We start from the raw sequence: 18,850 nt of genomic DNA on the forward strand, positions 1-18,850 counted from the left end.
GCTCTGGGAACTTTGCTCTTAGTCTAGTTGCCTATATAAGCATCTTCGACATCGCTACCTTCTTTATTTACTAACTACATTCACGAAAATCTTCTCTTCAAAACGGTCGAGGTCACGGACATGGTGTCTGCCTTCCTGTGCTTCCAAAAAAATCGATGACGACGACGCATGAGAAAGACTTCCGCCTTGTTCACACTTTTCAAAAAGATCAGCAACGAAGATGACATGGCCTTCTCGGCCGATTGCAGCTTAAAAGCCTCAGCTACCTTATTCATGTCTGGAAGTTGTCTAAAATTCAGACGATAACCAGTTATGTCGGCGTGAGGGTTCACCGAGAATGATCATGGTATGGACTCGAAAAAGCGATGAATGAGCCACTATGAGAAGCAAGCAGCCGCCCAAGACCGCAGATATCACGTCACTGAGGGATCTCAAAGTCTGTCCTCATCATCCCTATGTGATGAGCTCTTTTAAAAATCTAAAACGGTTGTGAATGGTATGATGTAAATATACAGATTTATCAAGATGCTAGATGTTATATACAATGAGAGCCCCCGGACTCACGTCCGCGAAACAGAAGCCTGTGCTTGCGTTGCAGATGGAGCGGTGCTATCTCTCGGTGGCCCCTGTGAACGCCCACCCCTTGCGCCACCTCGACCACCGCGACCGATTTTACCACGACCGCCTCTAGCCGCATTATCGCGACCAGGTGCGCGACCACCAGCATCCTGTTTCGGGCCCGCCTTTGGTGGCGCATTCTCCTTTTCAGCTGGCCCAGCACTACCGTCACCCTTCCCTTTCCCCCGATCAGCATCCTCGACACCGTCCTTCTTGTCCTTATCCTGACTCTTCGCCTTGCCACCTCGACCACCACGACCTTTACCTCGTCCACGGCCAGCACCCTTTGAGAGTTTATCGACGAGCTTCTTCGTTTGTTCCTCTTCTTCAATAACACGTCTGCTTTCTTGATCCCACCATTGTTGAAACTCTTGTTCTTGTTGGATCTCTTGAAGACTGCGCTTGGCTGCTGCGTCGCGGATTGATGTCTTTTCTGCTTCTTGCAGGGAAAGGATTTCCATCATGCTGAGGTGTTGGCTGGGTGAGGTTGAGGAGTGTTGTGGTAGGGGGATATGGCGGACTGATCGGGGGGTTGGGATGGGGTCGGTGGAGACGGACATGCCTCTTTCAGAAGCAGCGGGCCGGGGTTGCGAGGGTGACCCAGCGCCGTTTGCGTCCTGGCTCTGCGAAGCGGCTCGCTTGTCCTTTTGCTTTGATACAGCGCCTTTCTTTGCAACAGTCTGTCGCATGGTGAGCTGAGGGGTGCTTGATGCGCGCGAAGGCTGAGGCGACGGCTTCGATGGCGGCGACGGCACCACCACTGGGGTCACGACAGGACTGTTGCTTGGTTTACGATGCGCGGCTGCTGTCCAAGGAGATACAGCTGGTGGAACAGGCTCTGGCTTTGCAATAGGTGTGCCGAGTTGCTGGGCTTGAAGTAAACGCTTGCGCTCCTTCTGACTTAACTTGGCACTGGCAGCCTTCGCAACTCGCTCGCTTTCGCCTCGTGAAAGACCTAGCGACAAGTTCGATGGTGTAGCCGAAGAGTCTTGAGCCATGATGTCCTTGAGATCTAGCTTAGGACCTGCAAGCGGTGTAGTACCCCATGGCTGGCCAGGTAGTCTGGTCTCCTTGACAGCTGGCGGAGGAAGAGGACTGACAGACTTCAGTGGTATGTCTCCTCCTTTATCAAACGTATGTGGTGATGGTCGTGAAATCGTGCCCCAGGGTGTCTCAGGAGATCCGACTGGCGTCTCCACCGCCTTCTCCTCCCCAATCTGCTCTGTGAACCGCGGAGGCTTGATCTTCCTCGGCACATCTTCATCGCCCTCCCCATCTGACATCTCAAACATAAGGTCCTGAGTGGAAGCTTGACCCTTCAGTGCTGGCGAAAGCACTGGACTCTTAGCTTCTTTCGATACTCTTCTTCGGTTGCGCTGGCGAAGCGGGGAAGCTGCCACTTCTTCCAGACTCTGAGCTCTGAAGGAGGACGAGAGATTGTCACCATCCGCATACTTATTCGACAATACTATCGCATCGACCTTGGCGCGCTTGCCTCGCTCTATCCTTTCGGCAAGCTCGGGATAACGGTCAAAGAGAAGAGCCTCAGCTCGTCCACTTCTTGCAAAGGGTAGGTAAGCGAGCTGGTTTTCATGGGCAACCTGGTTAAGCTCCAACAGCAAGTCCTCGTCCAATTCGTCGAGTGAGCCATTCTGCATGACTGCTTCCAAACTCAAGCACACATACTCAAGGGCTGCGTCCTTGAACTCGGCAACTGAGCTTGGTGCAACTGCTGACAAGAGAGAGCAGACGTTTCGAGCATTGACTGGCATCCAATTAGTGAGTGTACAAGAAGACCAAACGTAAATACATACCATAGCGACCTATCAGTCTTTGACAAATCTGTGACAGACGGTCCAACATCAATTCATTGGCCACAGACATAACGTCCATCACATGATCGAGCAGCTCGTCGAGCGCTAACAAGTCATTCAGATCCTCACTCGTGACGTCCTCAAAAATCTCCTCGCCAGCGTCGGTGTAGAGGTGGCGAACGATGAGCTCGAAGAGACGCGTCTCAACATGCGTCAAATCGATGTGGATGAGTGAAGACTCTTCCGTCCGCCTTCCCGCGAGCCACTGACCACCAGCACGTCCTCTGAACAAGCCTTCGAAGAAAGGACAACGTTGGCAAATTACATCGGAATGCAGTAGCATCTCGCCATCGGCAAGGTCAACGATGACGTCACCGCTCTCGAAGAAGGACTGCTCCTTGATAGCGAGCTCCATATCCATATGCAACGATTTCCGTGGTTTAACCATTTGACGGACAGCAGGCTCGAGCTGTCGCATTTCGAGACGAGAAGCGACCTTCATCAGTTCTGTTCGTACCGAGCGATACCTGTGCGCCAAGGAAGGATAGTGCCGAGTAACGTTCCAGAAGTCTATCACGGAGTCGGTGTAAGCGTAGAGGACCAGATTGAATATGGTGAGGAAATCGAGACCCTGGAAGAGTACCAGGACTCTGCCGCCCTCTGCGCGGACAGTAAGTAGATCAGACACCACGTATTCGGCGCCCCTGACACGAAAGTCGAGCAGAGCATCCCGCAGTATACGGCTGCGCCCAGTCAGGATGAACTCGTGAACAGGTATCCGGACATCGGACAAGGTCGATCCGACTTCCATATTGTATGTCTGATCTTGTGTCATTGACGAACCTCGCAGAATGTCAGTCATCTCCGCTTCCAGGTCCTTTGACTTCAAGACACGCTTGCGGAGACCTTGGGCTTCTGAAGCTCGAGTCCAGAATCTTGGTGTCGGTTCTTCATCATCTGACGTCTCCTCATAGTTTGTCAAGTCGTGGAAAGAGAGCAAAGGTGCAAGGTCGTCCCAAAGCCCAGCCTCATCCACACCTATCTGGTTTCTGGTAACGTCGCAATCCTTGCGAATCGCGGCATACGCACCAAATGCGGAGGCACGAACAGCAATAACCCGGGTCAAGCCCGAGACACGCTGAAACTTGTAGTCTTTTGGCTTGGATTCAACAGCAGCAGTGATGCTTGCGTTCTTGATCGTCGCGCGTTTCGTACGTCTCCAGACGCTACCGACTTCGGTAGTCAGGATGATGGAACCGTCCTGATCGACATCGACATCTCTTGCTGCCATGTGGCTCTTCTTCGACGACCAGATGCGGAACGGTGCAGAAAGTGCTCCTCTGATTTGTTTCGGATTGGTGGTCGATGTGCCAGCGTCCTGGGCACCCTCTGAACGTCGACTAACCGCGACCGTGAAGACCTCACCAGAAGTCGATAGCGCACAGATGGTGTCACCACCTGATGTGATCTTGCTGATTCTGTTCGGTGCGGTATCATACTTCGTAGTCAACCAGCTCTCCTTGAGGAAGTTACTGGTGAACCCGTCTAAGGGAAAGCTGAGTTTCGCATAACCGTAATTGGCAAACACCCAGACTTCGCGACTCTCCAACAAACACACTGTAGCCCCGTCGATAGCCGAAACTGAGTGGATTGGGCTGGAGAACAGTGCTGCCGCAATTTTTCTGGGAACGACCTGCATTTCAAGCGACCGTGCGTCCGAATCGACAATACCGAGTTGGCCCTCATTCTTGCCAAAGGTGTACAGCGAGGTCGCAGTGTGAACGACTGAGTGTATTCGGGATGCGGAGATGCCGGTAACAACATCTCGCTTCAGAGGTCCAAAGATCTGGCGGGGAATAGTCGATATCGGGTCGTCGTCTTTTACAGCGGGCTTCGGCAGCGCGTACCCCAATTGTCCGTACGCATTGTTACCCCAGGAGTAAATCTCACCTTCTTCGGTAATGGCCAAAGTGTGGTTCTGCCCCAACGCGACAGCAGCCACCTTCTTCTGACCTAGTCCGCCGCTTTCGATGCAGGTAAATTGATATCTCGTCGTTTCATTACCCGTGCCTAAGCGACCACCTGGACCGTGGCCACACATGTACAGATTGGAAACTGGGTCAGTGGTCAAGACGGCGGTGTGCAGTTTCGACATTCGTACGTCTTGGATGACTATTGGAGTATTCCGGATGTGAGTAGGAAGATCTACAGTACTGCGCGCTTGGAGAAGCCCTGAATCCTGCATTGGAGCGCCTGTCGCAGCCCAATACTGATTTTGGCGCTCGCGATGCTCTCTATAAAAACGCTGAAGGAGGTGATCTGGGCGGCGCAGAGTGATGCGTTCCGGATACTGACGATCATCCTCATCACCAAAACCAAGCGTGACGTTCTTGTTGCTGCCAAAGGTATACACTTCATCTCCCTCGAGAAGTACGGGCGGTGCGATCAACTTCTTGCGCATCTCGTCATCCACATCGCCACTGTCGCCGTGAGCCATCTCATCGTCTGAGTCAGAATCGAAAGCAGGCGCTTCTTCGGGTCGCAAAGTCCGGTCCTTGATGGTCATGGAGAATAGATCCAAAGGACCGTATCCTTCCTTGTCTTTGATCTTGACCAAACCCCGCGCGTGCTGATTGAACCCGCTGGATCCTTGGCCGAGGATGTCCTGCGCATCGCGGTTCAGAATGAGACGCGCGATGGCGATGTTGCCAAAGTAAAAGGCCCTGTGAAGCGCAGTCCAGCCATTCTCCGCATCTTGTATATACACGTCGGTCCAGGGATGTTCTAGCAGCGCTTGCGCGAACTCTACTGCGCTGTCCGCGGTGGACGAGGCTGAATGGTGCAGGATAGTCATTCCTGCAGCGTCGCGACTGTTGATGTCGAATCGACTCAGGTTCACAGCCGCGCCCATGCCCATCTTGCGGCCCTTGGCACTCGTTATTGGCGATGCATTGTAGCTACCCGGACTCCCGTTCACTGCAGTGGCAAACCCTCCGCCCTGCCAGCCAGTGAAGCTTTTCTGTGTTGCGGATCGGTGCGTATGCGTGGGGGTTGCGAGGACATGTCGAAAGTTGTCGACATCATCTTCGAGGTAGTATTTCCAGAGATAGCCGCTCATGTGCCGGTAGGAGGAAGGAGCGATCCGAAGCTTTTACGAGTAGCACCTGGCCTCAACCTCAGGGGGTCAAAGCGTGTTTAAAGGCGCTGGCTGTAAAGCTGAGGACGACTCCGTGTAGGGGGACCGAACGCGACTGGTCGGCGGGGTGTGTGGCAGATGTAGTCGTTGGTGGAGGTGAGACGTGTACGTGTATCGGTATGCGGGTGGGAATGCGCGGGGGACGAGGAAGGGGCAAGGTGGCAAGTCGTCCGAAAGCGATTGCTGGTGGTTAGATTGAGCCTGCAAGAGGTGCGACGTGGCGAAAGTCGAAGATGGATTGCGACAAGCTTGCTGGGCAATGTGTGCGTTTGTGATGGTTGTGGAAGGCGCAAGTGGCGGGGCGCGAAATGGGAGTGGGTTGAGGTGCTAGGTATCTATGACGAAACTACCGAGGCGATAGATTGTAAGGGAGTCGCTGAGTCGCGAGAGTGAGATGAGTCAGAATGAGACTGCTATACTTCCTCAAGCTTCCGGCAGGCGCGATGGAGGGGTCAGTTATATGCGCCAGTCGCGAATACCTATTCGGAGGTGCACTGCGGGCGCGTTGTGGGATGGCCATCTCGAAGCCATGGGGTTCCAGCCAATGGCGTGCGCCCTCCTCTCCACAAGCTGTGCTCGGAGGTCGACATTGCTTGCAACGTAAGCTCCTAGAGTGACTACAGTGGTTTGTGACTATGGCATCCAAGTCATGAGATGTCCGACCTCGGCTATGACATGTCGATGAGGACGCAGAGCTGTGGAGGGGTTCAGTGTTGCGCGATGAAGGCGCGAGTATGACTATACTATATACCATGCACGGCTACTCCACACCGACTGGCGGTCAACCTGCCCTATATGACAGACTTCAAATCGGCGCTTGTAGTCACTGGAAGGGTCTCTTAGACTTTGGATGCGCTTCGAGGGCGAGACTTGATTGTAAAAGAAACGTGAACCGCTGCAGGGCGGGAGCTAGCCTCTGGAAGCTACTTGGACCTAGCGATGAGTTCACGACAAGGGAGCTACGAAGAAGGTCCGAAGACACGGCGTCAATCACATCATCGAGCATGAGGTGATAGCACGTCTTGATAGCCACGCGTTCATGGGTGCCTTCGAAGGACACGCCAAGGCCAGGCCGTGGATATCAAAAGCAAGTGATGATGCTTTGCAGTGCATATGCAGCTGAACAGCCACAGGAGGTGCTCTTGCATGCATCGACACGTCTGTTCGACATGGGTTGTAGGCAGCGAAGATACGAGTCTGCGCAGATGGACGTTCTGCGCAGACATTGACATGCAAGCTAAACCTTGTGTGCGATAGATGGAGTGCCTGTTCCTGGCTCGCCGGCCATGACATGATGAAATCGGCACAGCGCGTCTCACCGGCAACGCGGTAGCACAGACGATAAAGCAGATCTTGTATGACCGGTCAGAGGCCAGAGGCTGTGAAAAGGCAAGGGAGGCGTCGAACGGTGGTGCATAGCCGGGCTCGCTAACCAATGAGGCAATCTGTGCCAGGATAGCGATCCACGTCGACTGGAGGGCGAGGGTGAATGCGCATGCGCAGGCCACGATGGTGGTGGTGGATGATGGCGTGGCCGCGGTCTCGATGTCGGAGGAGTGGTCCCAGCTCCCTGAGCCCGCCGAAGCTTCCACAACGAGTCACGCCAGTCACGGCTTGGACACTGCACACCTCCATCTTCCCCGGATTTGGCCCAAGTCAGATAGATTCCCTCATTGAGCACCTGCTGCTAGCTCCCTGCAGCTCCCGATAGCTTTATCTTGCCCGCCCGACTACTGCGCGGCTGCTGCGTCGTTTATCTCGTGCGCGAGCTTAGCTATCTTCCGCCCTCGTCATTCCACCACGGCCGCGTGACTGACTCCCGGCGCATGCGTCCCAACCCTCTCTGACTCTTCATACGCCATCCGCCATCCGCCTGCCCTGCCTGATTGCCTGTCTCTGTCCAGGACTCCGCCGTAGCAGTTGTCGTCCCAACAGCTGCAGCCGCCCTCACTGCGCCCTTCTCCCTTCCAGCCGGGTGCTCAGCTTAACTCCGCTCATTGCCCCAGGCACGCATTCAACACAGCGCCAACACCCTGCATATCATGGCTGCTGCCTGAGCCCTACCCGCCTGTTGAACCATCCCCGCGTGCCCAAGTCTTCTGAGAGACATATCTGACGGCTCCTACGCGAACCTGACCCTGGCTGCACTCGTGATGGCTACGCGCATTCACCCTCGCCTGTTTCCGCCGCAACCATAACCGTCCTACTTCACTCGCCCGAGTCCCTCGCTGCCAGTCACGACACGCTCTCTTCCCGCCCGTACCTGCAGGAGGCCGCCGCCATGCACCCATACTCGCGCCCCTCGCCGCGGACAGCCTCGCCTGCCAGCAACCTCCAGACCAACCCCACACGAACCAACAACCAGCGGCATAACAGCCAGGACATGACGGCATACTCTACCACGCCGCCCTACAGCGACCGCGGTGCTGAAGAGTCGGAGGGCGAGATGATGTCGAGGGGAGAGCCCGCCTCCGAGTCGAGGGGGCAATACCACAAGGTCAACCAAGTCATCCAGGTACTTATCTACTCCCATCTGTGGCTGGACGCATACTCACTCCCACCAGAACTTCTTCACCAAATCAGCCCTCGCCATCGTATCTTCTCGCGTAACACTGCCCCCAGCATACAACAAGGATGGCAAGATGAAGCACAACAAATGGGTATGTACTGCCTATCCCGCAACTCCACATTCCTCACTGACATGCCATAGTTCAATGTCGTCCTCCCCGATAGCGATGTGCTCCAGCGCCAACTCGCTGAATGGAAGCTCATGGATGCCGTGAACGGCCAGCATCCCTCACTATGCATCGACATCTACCTGGACATACAAGGCCTCGGCCACAACCAGTCGCTCGTCATACACGATGATGATGGAAAGAAGTGGGACGTCGCTGCGGCTCTCAGCTCTGCAGATGTGACTTCCCGATCGTCAGGCCGCACTGGCAAATCCACACAGGTTGTGCTCGAGCGTTGGAGGGTACACGTCGGAGATAAGAGCTTGGTGCAGCCTTCAGAGCTGAGCGAACCGCTTCCCAACGTGTACAAGAAGGCCGTCGTCACTTTCCGATCACTGTTCGCTTATCTGCGCTTCATGCCTGCGTTCAGATACAACAAGGTGCTCGCCAAGCAACCCGCAAACTCACCCTCACTGAAGCTCAACTACCGCGTTTCGAATGGGGATTTCAAGAGCCCCAATGTCGATACCCTGAATCTGCCGCTCTACCCAACCGACTCAAACGAAAGGATTACAGACATAAACGACATCGAGCCCACCAACTCGCCTGTAGGCCCTCTGAGTGTGACAGTCGAGTACCGCACCAACTGCGAGTTCAGCGTAGAAGACTCAGAGTCTCTTCTGAGTTCGCAGTTCCAGGGCCTGGACGACACTTATTTCGAGCAAAAGACACGCCAACTACCTGGATCGCTTCCTGTAAACAAGATGAATGCGCAAGAGAGCCCCGATGTTGGACAAGCATACGGCAGCCTTTCAACGTTCCACCAAGTTGGTCCGCCAACAGGAACAAGCCCCATCTCAGCTCTTCGCGCAGCACGGGATATGCCGTCATCATCACCCATGGAGTCACCACCACAGAAGCTGCCACCCAACCATCGCACCGCCCAAGGCTCCAAGTCATCTCTACGCTCCGTGGATACGCCGTCATACCAGCGACGAACCTCGGTCTCTTTCCAGCCCTTCAAGGCCGGCTCCCTCTCATCCTCGCCAGCCCTCGGTGTGCCTCCATCTCCCACAAGCTCAGTAGGAAGACCCGGCAGCTCCCTTGGTCGGACCGCTACCCCCAACCCACTCACACAACCGCGTAACCGAACGTCACTGACTGCCCTCCCTCAAACGGCGCTTCGGACACCTTCATTACCCAACGACAATGTCATCACTTCTTCTGCATCAAGCTCGCCAAAGCCTGCGCCCATCAGTCGCTACAGCAGTAGCTTCGGTCATAGGAGGAGCAAGTTTTCCACAGGGGGCGGCAGCAAAACAGAAGATGACAACCTCAGTAGTGGGAAGGGAAGCCTCTCCTCGTCAGCGCAACGCGGGTCTGACACCATGAATGAGGGCACAGGCGGCAGTTCAGGTGAAGTGAAGACGGACGATGAGAATATTTCCGACTTCCTCAAGCTTCTTGAGTCGAAGAAGGATCTCAAAAGCTTCACACGGAGCGACCAATCAGCCAAGGCAGCCACTATGCACAAGACCACAGCTCAGCTGTCCAAGTATCAGCGGATGCGTGAGTCTCATACAGGCCTTGCTGAATCAGTCTCTTCTTCAACCATGCTCCATCGCACACCATCATCCTCCAGCCGCCATCTATCTAGCGTCCCTGCGATGATAGGCGGCACATCATTCTCCACAGCGTCCTCACCTGGCAAGCCGATCTCACCCCATACTCCGCACACACCAGCCATCCCTTCACGTCTCAGCGCGAATAGCATCGCGGAATACGACCAACCTACACGCAGTCGAAGCCGCCCTGGTCGAAGGACACGGGAGCACGATGTAGTCAACGTCGAAGAGCAAAGCGAGAGCGAGGATCAAAACATGAACGCCATTGCCATTCCAACTTCACCACGGCCGTGGCACTACGCTCGCCGATCAAGTTCCGTTTCCCAGCAAAACCGCACACTGCCTGACGACGAGCCCGACGTGTTCGGCGTCCGATCGGCCAGTCTACCATCGGAGGAGGTTGATCGCGCTAACGATCTGCATCGTCTGACCAGCGCCGGTCTTACGTCTAGTGGACTATTCGCGCAAACGGAGCTACTAGCTAGCGGCAATCGCGATAGCCAGACTGCTGATAACGATTCTCGCGACGACTTGCCCCGGCCGTCGTCTACTTCCAACATGGCCAAACGCGGCACCCAGGCTGGTGCACGTGGTCGTGGCGGATTCTTCTCGCACAGTTCCTCTACCAGCCTCAGCACTGGCGGTACGAGCTCGACTGAGCGTCAGAGTCGCTACAACTTTAACAGCCGCGCTGCGACAAATGTCGACGACGACGAACCTCTGCTCTTCCAGATGAGCGAGATTGGTGCCGGCGGCTCCCGACGCAGTCTCGAGGAAGCACGAGGTGGCACCAGCACAGGCAGTGGCGGAAAGCGTGGATCGTACTTCCGCTGAGCATCTCACTTTCAAAACAAACACGTCAAGCTTTTTGCACTTCTCAATCCTTATTTATCTGCTTTTCGAACGGCGTTTCCGGGGGCATGGAGTCTGGGATATCTTTCTATCATCCCTTTAGCGTTTTACATACGTTGTTGCGCATTTCCAAATTTTCCTTCTTTTCTCACTTATCAGATTGAGTAGTACCATGGCGGAATGGATGGACCCGGCGTTCAACAAATGGGTGTTTGTTTCTTTTTTTTGCAAACGGCCGGGAAGGACATCTAACTCTCATGTAAGGAGTGGATCTTTATCTATGATTGTCATCAGTGTTTGATGCTCGGCGGGCGCGGAGTTTCTGGGATGGGATGGGTAGGCATGTGGATGGGTATGGGTATGGATACGGTTTATCAGGGTAGTGCAGACGTCTTGATTGGATCGTCTGCAGTATGAATGAATATGTTATCACTCCGCTCATTTTGTACTCGACTCTGAATTCCTGGGCGGCGCAGTGATAATGCGATCAAGCAGAGGTACTCTCTACTCCACCTTCTTCCCCTCCAACAAATCATCCAACCCCTTCAGTCCCCCCTCAAACCCATCAAGATCATACTCCTTGGGATACCTCACAAGCACATCCTTCAACTCCCGCACATGCTCCCTCTGCTCCGCCGTCAACTCCTCCCAAACCCCCTCAAACGCATTCCGGATACTAGGTTTTTTCTCCTTCTCCGCCTGTTCGAATGCACTTAACACCTCTTTCCTCGTCGCACTCCTCAACTCCTTTTCTTGGGCATCGTCCCAGAGTTCGCGTCCTTCAAGCCACTTTCTAAGTCGGGTAATGGGGTTATCGCGGCGCTTCCAGTCCTCGACTTCGACGCGTTGGCGGTACGCGAAGGAGTCGTCGGAGGTGCTGTGGTGGCCTACGCGATATGCCATCATTTCTATCAGGACGGGGCGCCCGCCGTCGTGCAGGGCCAGCCGCCGTGCTTCGGTTGTGGCGCGCCGGACGGCGAAGATGTCGTTGCCGTCTACGCGGAGGGTGGCGATGCCGTAGCCTGCGCCGCGGGAGGCGATGCCGTCGCCTCGGTACTGGTCTGAGGTTGGGGTGGAAATAGCGTATCCGTTGTTGCGGCAGATGAAGATGCAGGGAACTTGTCTGGTCGCAGCGATGTTGAGGGCAGCGTGGAAGTCTCCTTCGCTGGCTGCACCCTCGCCGAAATAACATACCGCGACGCGTGGCTCTGTCTCAGGGTTTTGCACATTCTGCATCTTGAGAGCGTAGGCGGCGCCTGCTGCGTGGGGGATTTGCGTTGCGAGGGTTGAACTGATGGTGTGGATGTTGAGTTCTTTGCTGCCGTAGTGGACGGGCATGTTGCGGCCTAGACCGTTGTCTTTTGCGTTGGCGAAGAGCTGGTTCATGAAGGAGGAGAGGGTGAAGCCGCGTTGGAGGTAGACGCCTGATTCGCGGTATTGGCAGAAGATTACGTCGGCGGGGGAGAGGGCGCTGGCGGAGCCGATGGCTATGCCTTCTTCGCCGGCGGAGACCTTGTTCTGTCAGTATGAAGTTGAGAGGTGTTGGGTGTTTGACGTACCATGTAGAATGATAGTCTTCCTTGCCTTTGCGCTTCAAACATCAATAGATCCATTATGCTCACTGTAGCCTGTCAATGGGATGTCCACACTCGGTACAAGTCTCACTGACGCTTAACCATGTTCTTGTATAACGACAGAGCTTCCTCATCTGTAGTCTCCACGCCAATCTCCTTGTCTATGATCTCTCCATACTGGTTCATGACACGGTACGTGGATATAGCCGGGGCCTGAGCTGGTTGCATAAACTCCATAGTATTCGTGAACTCGCTGTTCAGCGCACCAGGAAACAACACCCTGAGCACAATGTCAGTCTCCCATCCCGACGAAATCCATACACAAAAACTCACCTCTCAGCCGTAGGCGTCGAAGCAACACCCCTACATGACTGCAACGGCGTACCGACAACCTTCCTCGACCCATGAAGCCCTGCCTGGAGGCCCGAAAGCCTCTGTAACCGTAATATCCGCGAAGTATACCGGAACGACATAATTGGCAACTCTACATCCTCAAAACTAAAGCGCGGGCGGGGGGACAGCGGTATATCAATAAATTCTGGGGAAGCATGCGCCTGGGGTAGGCGGCAAGCGTCGGCGTAGTCGACGTCAACCGCGGTCAAACAATGGCGGGCGGGCGCTAGCAAACTTCCGGTTGGTACGGCTGGCTGGGCTAGAATGCGCGTGTCATGGCGCATGAATTCGAGAAAGTCGCCCGCCAAGCCTTGTCGAACAACAACCCACGACCAGCGCAAACATGCAGGCGAGCCGACAGAGAACAGGACGGCAATTGCTGGGCGGCAGGAAGAGCAGGGTGGCTAGGGAGCCGTACAGATGTTTCTCGTGCTCCATCCGACAAGCGCAGCAAGCGACGCCGCCACCAAAGTCGCCGCAGAATGGCGGCAGCGGCCAGCAAACGACGCATTTTGGGTTTGAGACGATATCTGAAGCGTTGAAGGAGCAGAGGGGTATGTCAATTCAATCATACCAATCCCCGCATGCCCAATACTGACGGTAAACCGCACAGTCGGCGCAGTATTCTCCTCCGTAGCCTCCTCCTACGACTCCATGAACGACTTCATGTCCCTCGGCATCCACCGCCTCTGGAAAGACCACTTCGTGCGAAACCTAAACCCAGGATTGAACCCCCTCACCTCCCCCACCACCCAACAAGGCATGTCCATCCTCGACATCGCCGGCGGCACCGGCGACATCGCTTTCCGCATGCTCGACCACGCTTCCACCATAAACCACGACCCCCACACCCGCGTCGTCGTCGCAGACATAAACCCCGATATGCTAGCTGAAGGCCGGAAGCGATCGCTACAAACACCGTATGCGCGGTCTCCACGATTGGATTTCGTGGAAGCGAATGCGGAGAAATTGGACATGATACCCGACGCATCCGTCGACCTCTACACCGTCGCCTTTGGCATCCGCAACTTCACACACAAAGAAATCGCGCTGAAAGAGGCTTTCCGTGTTTTGAAGCCCGGCGGCGTATTCGCGTGTCTCGAATTCAGCAAAGTCAACAACCCGGTGTTTGACGCCGTGTACCAGCGCTGGAGTTTCGGTGCTATACCCTTGATAGGACAGGTGGTTGCTGGGGACAGGGAGAGCTATCAGTATCTCGTGGAGAGTATAGCGAGGTTCCCGAGTCAGGAGGAGTTTAGCAGTATGATTAGGGAGGCGGGGTTTTTGGTGCCCGGGAAGGGGTGGGAGGATTTGACTATGGGGATTGCGGCTATTCATAAGGGGGTTAAGCCGAAGGCTTAGGAGGGTGAAGATTTGGTATGGGGTAGTGTAGTGTTATGTCTGTATGATTACACGAGTTGACAAGATAATCACTATGTCGAGGCTCTAATCATGTCAGTTTCGCTGATGTGCCATTATTCAAGCTCATCCATATTTTGACATTATCTGTTGTGACCATGACATCTTCGTCACGGTGTAAGAGAAGTAATTGGCCACGGCGTCAATCCCCCTTCGTAGCACCAACTCCGACATCCGCTTCCCCAATCCGTTCCATCACACCGCAACACCGTTCCACCAGACCATCAAGGTGCCTGAACACGCGAAGCGGTATACATCGGATAGCTGCCCTGTACGACGTGTCAAAAGCTGTGCAAGGTGATGCACAGGCACGTCACATTCATTCAGTGTCGCGTTGTACTGGAAATTAATTGGCATTAGACTGCTTTAATCTAATCCTTCGCCGAAGCGATTGACATATTGGTGACTACGTAGCATCGACCAGCCAGTCAGGATCAGCGTCTTCGTCTTCGGGGTCTTCCATCATGAGGGAGCCAGTTTCTGATGGGGATGAGGAGGGTGGAGAGGGCATTTCGGTGTCGGTATTGGGTTTGGGTTCGAGGTCATCGGATTGCTTTGGGGATGTAGCTTCTTCGGGTTTTTCCAACTGCGCGTCGTTGGTGAGTTCTGCTTCTGGTATGAAACCTCCGGCGGTTTCTGCAGTTTCGTCAAGCTGCGAAGGCCCGGCATTGGCGTCTTTGGTAGCAGTGGAGGGACCTGCTTCGTCTGAAGAGCCGTCCCGAACGAAGCCTCCGCCTTCTTCATCCTCAGAAGAGTAAATTTGACCATAGCTACTCCTACGCCGAGGGAGCAGCTGTTGCGAGTCCAGGATGGAGCTTTCAAAGCTTTGATGTCGGTTCAGACTGATAGGCGCTGGACGGTCGGTTTCTTCTGGGATAAAGCCGCCGCCTCCATCGCGTTCGTCTTCGTTGTCATCCTCGGGCAGGAACCCGCCATCTCCATAATTTTGCTCAGGTGGCTGATAGCCACCCGCCGAGGGTTTGGCAACATCTCCCTCATCAGGGAAGAAGCCTCCTGCCATTTCCTGTGCTGCCAGCTCTCTGTCCTCTTTACTAATCTCATCTTGAACATCAATGGCCGGGCCTTTCTCGCCATCAATCTCGATAGCGTTGACACGTTGTGCGATACGAAGGCCAAGGAAGAAACGTCTCCATAGGCGGAGAGACTCAACCCTTCGCGCTTCGGCTTCAGCTTCTTCTTGTTGGTGCTCCATTCCATCAATGACTGCCTGGACAGCCTCTGCGTACTCTTGTGCAACCACGACACCCTGAACGATCGCAGTACCATGGCGACCCTTGAAGGAAAAGCCAGTGACAGCATCGGCATAGTCTACCCCAACGATACGCGCTGCTTTCGATGCGAGCTTGTGTCGAATGTGCGTACCGCCGGGCGGACACATGGACGGGACGTAGAGATCCAGATTACCGTAAGCATTACGGGGCACGCGCCCTCGGACAACGGGAGGAGGGATGTAGAGCTCGGTCTGGAACTCTGCAAAGAGCCCCGCACCAACCTCGTCGACTTGCTCATCGACATCCATGTCTGCTCCAATCGAAGACCTTCTTCCTTTCTTGGGTTTGGCGCGCTTGAGTGGCTGCTCGCCGACTTTGACGTCCCGTCCCATACGATACCACTTGTCGGCTGTCCGGACTAGATGAACATTTGTACGACGGTAGATGGGTTCCATCTTTGGGTTCATGGCACTGCCGCAGTTGACTTTGCCGACCTGGTTCAAGGGATGTATCACTTCGTTATGTCTGAGGTGGCGCTCAAGAACGTAAACTGGGTGGCCTCTGAAGTCTTGCACGTTCTTTGGAATACCCTCGGCAGCTTCTTTGCGTGCCAAAGTAGCGTCTTCCATCTGGTCCCTGTCAAGAGTGGTCCCACGCTGGAAGAATTGCATCGCCCGTTTCCACCATCTATCGCCATCAGGGGTAATTTCGACACGGTATTTCCGCGTCTTGGCATTGTACGCTTTCGCGTATCTTCGGGTGACGTCTTTGGCAGTATAGTCTTCGTCGAACGCTATCGCATAGGAGAGGAGGTTCTGCACAAAGTTAAGCGGTGGCTCTAGTTTCTCAGGCGAGTTGACGGTAAATGTAGAGTGTGTATCGATTGGTATCCACTTCTGGTAAGAAGGGTTGAGTACCTCCACCCAATACACTGGATACGGCGTGTGATAGGCTTTCTGTTTCTTGGGTGTTACACCTGTCTTGTTCAGAACAGCATGTCGCTCCCCCATCACACGCTCGAGTCTGGATAATTTCTTGTTACGCGGGCCCTGTGACTTGGGTTTCGTTGGACTCGGCTCTGCCGGCTTGTTGTACGGATCGACAACTATCGTGTTTTTCTGAGCGCTGGTCTTCTGCGGGGTGGCACGCTCGGCTGCAGAAGCAAAAGGTAATGGCTGTAGCGAGCAGACAAGCCTAACCTCAATACCGATGCCACGAAGAAGAGCGCAAAACAATTGCGTTCCGACGTCCTGAGATCCTTGTAAAGTATGCGCTGCGGTGCGAAATTCATCCTTGTCCATAGGGTCATCAAGGTCGTCAAAGTCTGAGAAGGGTCGGATGGCGGCTTCGGCTTCTGCCCATCTAGGCTTGTACATGCCTTGAGCCGTGATTCTGAACCGCTTCGACCACAGTACCTTTAGCTCGTTCAACCCATCTATAAATTGCTTCGAGGCCGAGTACTGCGACAAGTCGGGATTGGGTACCAGATTGGATAGGGTCTTGGAGGGCACAATTTTACGTAGCGTGCTTTGTACCCTCCTGTCGTTGCACCAGGCATTTCTGCGATGGACGTGGTAGAGCAGACAGAGAATGTGCATCTTGTGGATATCCAAACGTCGCTTCTTGTCCACCGAGGTTATGGCCCGCCGACGCACCTTCCTCCTTGTCCCAGTGTCCTCTGTCTTTTTGGCTCCCATGGTGATATTGATGTCGCCAATCTTGGGTGCAGCCTCAACGCCTTCGTCGGGGTCATCGCTCTCGTCGCCATCGGCAAGCGCGTCTTCCCACTCCATATCGCTGTCATCTGACTCGTCCGAGTCGATGATAGTCTGGCGCATTCGCTCGTTCGTAGGCGGTTCCTCGTCAGTGACGGATTGGGCCTGAGCGATGGGCCGCGATCGCGTGTGCGACGGCATCTGGGATTGTGATGCAGCATCTTCGGCTTGGGACGGTACGGGTAGTGGCGACTTCGGAGCATCGGTCAGCGGTCGTCGTTGTCGTACGGGCTCAACATGGTGTTCCGGGCTTGGTTGTCGTCGTGGAGGCGCCGTTTTTCTCTTCTTGAGCGGTGGTTCGTCTGTGCTCATGGCCTGCTCTTCGCGCAGCATTTCTTGGAACACGGCTGGTACGCCTGCATCCTCCTGTTCCTTCTTGGCCCTCCGCGTTGACCGTCTTGGAGTAGCCGACTCCGCCGCCTTATGCGACTTTCCTCGCGCGCCTGCCATGTCTGCTGTCACCGGAAGAGTTGGCGAAAAGTGAAGGGATTCGATTGTGACGCTTGCGGTTGAGAGCTACACAGCGCAACAGCAACCATCATGGCTGCAATAAGCAGAGGGTAGATTGCGTGCAGATACCGCGATTCGTGAGTGTACTGCGTTGCGGCGGCCTGCTTGGAGTGCTCCAGTGAAGGCTGACCGTGATGACGCAATCGTCCAAAAGCGCGCTATCACGTGTTTGGCGACCTAGCCTCGAGCCCAACCTTGGAAGGTCGCGTCCACATCACGCTCGACCAAAGTCACTCCAAGATGCATCGGAAGGCCAATCTCACGCTCCACCTCATACAAGGAAGAAGAACAACAGCTCTGCAGCCTACTCGAAGGTAGAAACACGCAAAGTAGGTTATATAACGTCAACGTAGGCTCTGGGAAGTTCAGGTCTTTCCTTGCATGAGGTGGCTCCATGAAATGGCACTTCCCATGCTAAACCTACTATCTGGGACATGTAGTACAGATCGGCAGCCTCCATGGCTTTCGAGGTTGGTACCCGGATACTATGGACGTTACTACCGCGCGTAGCACAGCAGACTGTCGCTCTTCCCTGACCAGCATACTTCCTCAGTCGCACCTGTATGCTTTGTGGAAGGCGTGTTACAGCTGTCAGTATGGATCTGGGACAGCTTGATAACCAGCCCATATCTATGGCCATTGGTCGAGTAGGCTTGTACTTCCGAGCTGTACCCATACAACCATACCCCGGAGGTATTCAGTGCGGCTTTACACTTCTACAGGATACAAGACAGTGCCTACCTTCAGAATCGCTTTTGTATGAGGCGGGCCTTGCGATACGCTCCTTCGCATTGCAAGATTCTATCTGCTTGACCGTACCTCGTTGCTACCCTCAACAGGACTTGCGCCTACTACATCTACGTGACCGTATGTCTTGTTATCTCCCAGCCTGGTGGAGCCCCCGGACGCATCAACATCATCAGAACCATCAGCATTATCAGCTTCACCGACACCAGTAGCAACACCAGAAGCATCTATCACTATTACAGCAACTCATCATGGCCATGTCTATGAAGCCCACCGAGAATGGCATTCCACGCGCTCATATTCTGGGTCTTCCATTCACGGTTGACCGAAGCTCTCCGAAATTGCCTACGGTCGAGCCACAGCCTGTTGAAAACCCGCCGCGAGCACAGGAATATACTGGCTCTCAGTATTCTGAGGCAG

General features: G+C 54.6%; 5 protein-coding genes across 5 annotated transcripts; 2 read left to right on the plus strand and 3 right to left on the minus strand.

Moving 5' to 3' along the window:
- Window positions 1-560: 560 nt before the first annotated feature.
- Window positions 561-5,550, minus strand: J4E85_007426 (uncharacterized protein; the record flags this gene model as incomplete). Its single annotated transcript, XM_051471658.1, has 2 exons — window positions 561-2,383; window positions 2,433-5,550. The coding sequence occupies 2 exons, from the start codon at window positions 5,548-5,550 to the stop codon at window positions 561-563; spliced, it is 4,941 nt and encodes a 1,646-aa protein (XP_051324732.1).
- A 2,359-nt stretch (window positions 5,551-7,909) lies between these two features.
- ATG13 (autophagy protein 13) lies at window positions 7,910-10,762 on the plus strand (the record flags this gene model as incomplete). Its single annotated transcript, XM_051471659.1, has 4 exons — window positions 7,910-8,143; window positions 8,193-8,288; window positions 8,339-9,872; window positions 9,999-10,762. The coding sequence occupies 4 exons, from the start codon at window positions 7,910-7,912 to the stop codon at window positions 10,760-10,762; spliced, it is 2,628 nt and encodes an 875-aa protein (XP_051324733.1).
- Window positions 10,763-11,284: 522 nt separating this feature from the next.
- On the minus strand, window positions 11,285-12,827 carry J4E85_007428 (uncharacterized protein; the record flags this gene model as incomplete). The annotated part of the gene is made up of 4 exons (XM_051471660.1): window positions 11,285-12,292; window positions 12,340-12,401; window positions 12,450-12,634; window positions 12,688-12,827. 4 exons carry the CDS (start codon window positions 12,825-12,827, stop codon window positions 11,285-11,287), a joined length of 1,395 nt encoding a protein of 464 aa, XP_051324734.1.
- Window positions 12,828-13,090: 263 nt separating this feature from the next.
- Window positions 13,091-14,109, plus strand: J4E85_007429 (uncharacterized protein; the record flags this gene model as incomplete). The annotated part of the gene is made up of 2 exons (XM_051471661.1): window positions 13,091-13,301; window positions 13,361-14,109. 2 exons carry the CDS (start codon window positions 13,091-13,093, stop codon window positions 14,107-14,109), a joined length of 960 nt encoding a protein of 319 aa, XP_051324735.1.
- Window positions 14,110-14,572: 463 nt separating this feature from the next.
- J4E85_007430 (uncharacterized protein) lies at window positions 14,573-17,623 on the minus strand (the record flags this gene model as incomplete). The annotated part of the gene is made up of 1 exon (XM_051471662.1): window positions 14,573-17,623. The coding sequence occupies one exon, from the start codon at window positions 17,621-17,623 to the stop codon at window positions 14,573-14,575; it is 3,051 nt and encodes a 1,016-aa protein (XP_051324736.1).
- Window positions 17,624-18,850: the final 1,227 nt, after the last annotated feature.

The sequence above is a fragment of the Alternaria conjuncta genome (genome assembly GCF_024043145.1).
Source record: "Alternaria conjuncta strain BMP 0040 chromosome Unknown scaffold_10, whole genome shotgun sequence".
Classification (NCBI taxonomy): domain Eukaryota; kingdom Fungi; phylum Ascomycota; class Dothideomycetes; order Pleosporales; family Pleosporaceae; genus Alternaria; species Alternaria conjuncta.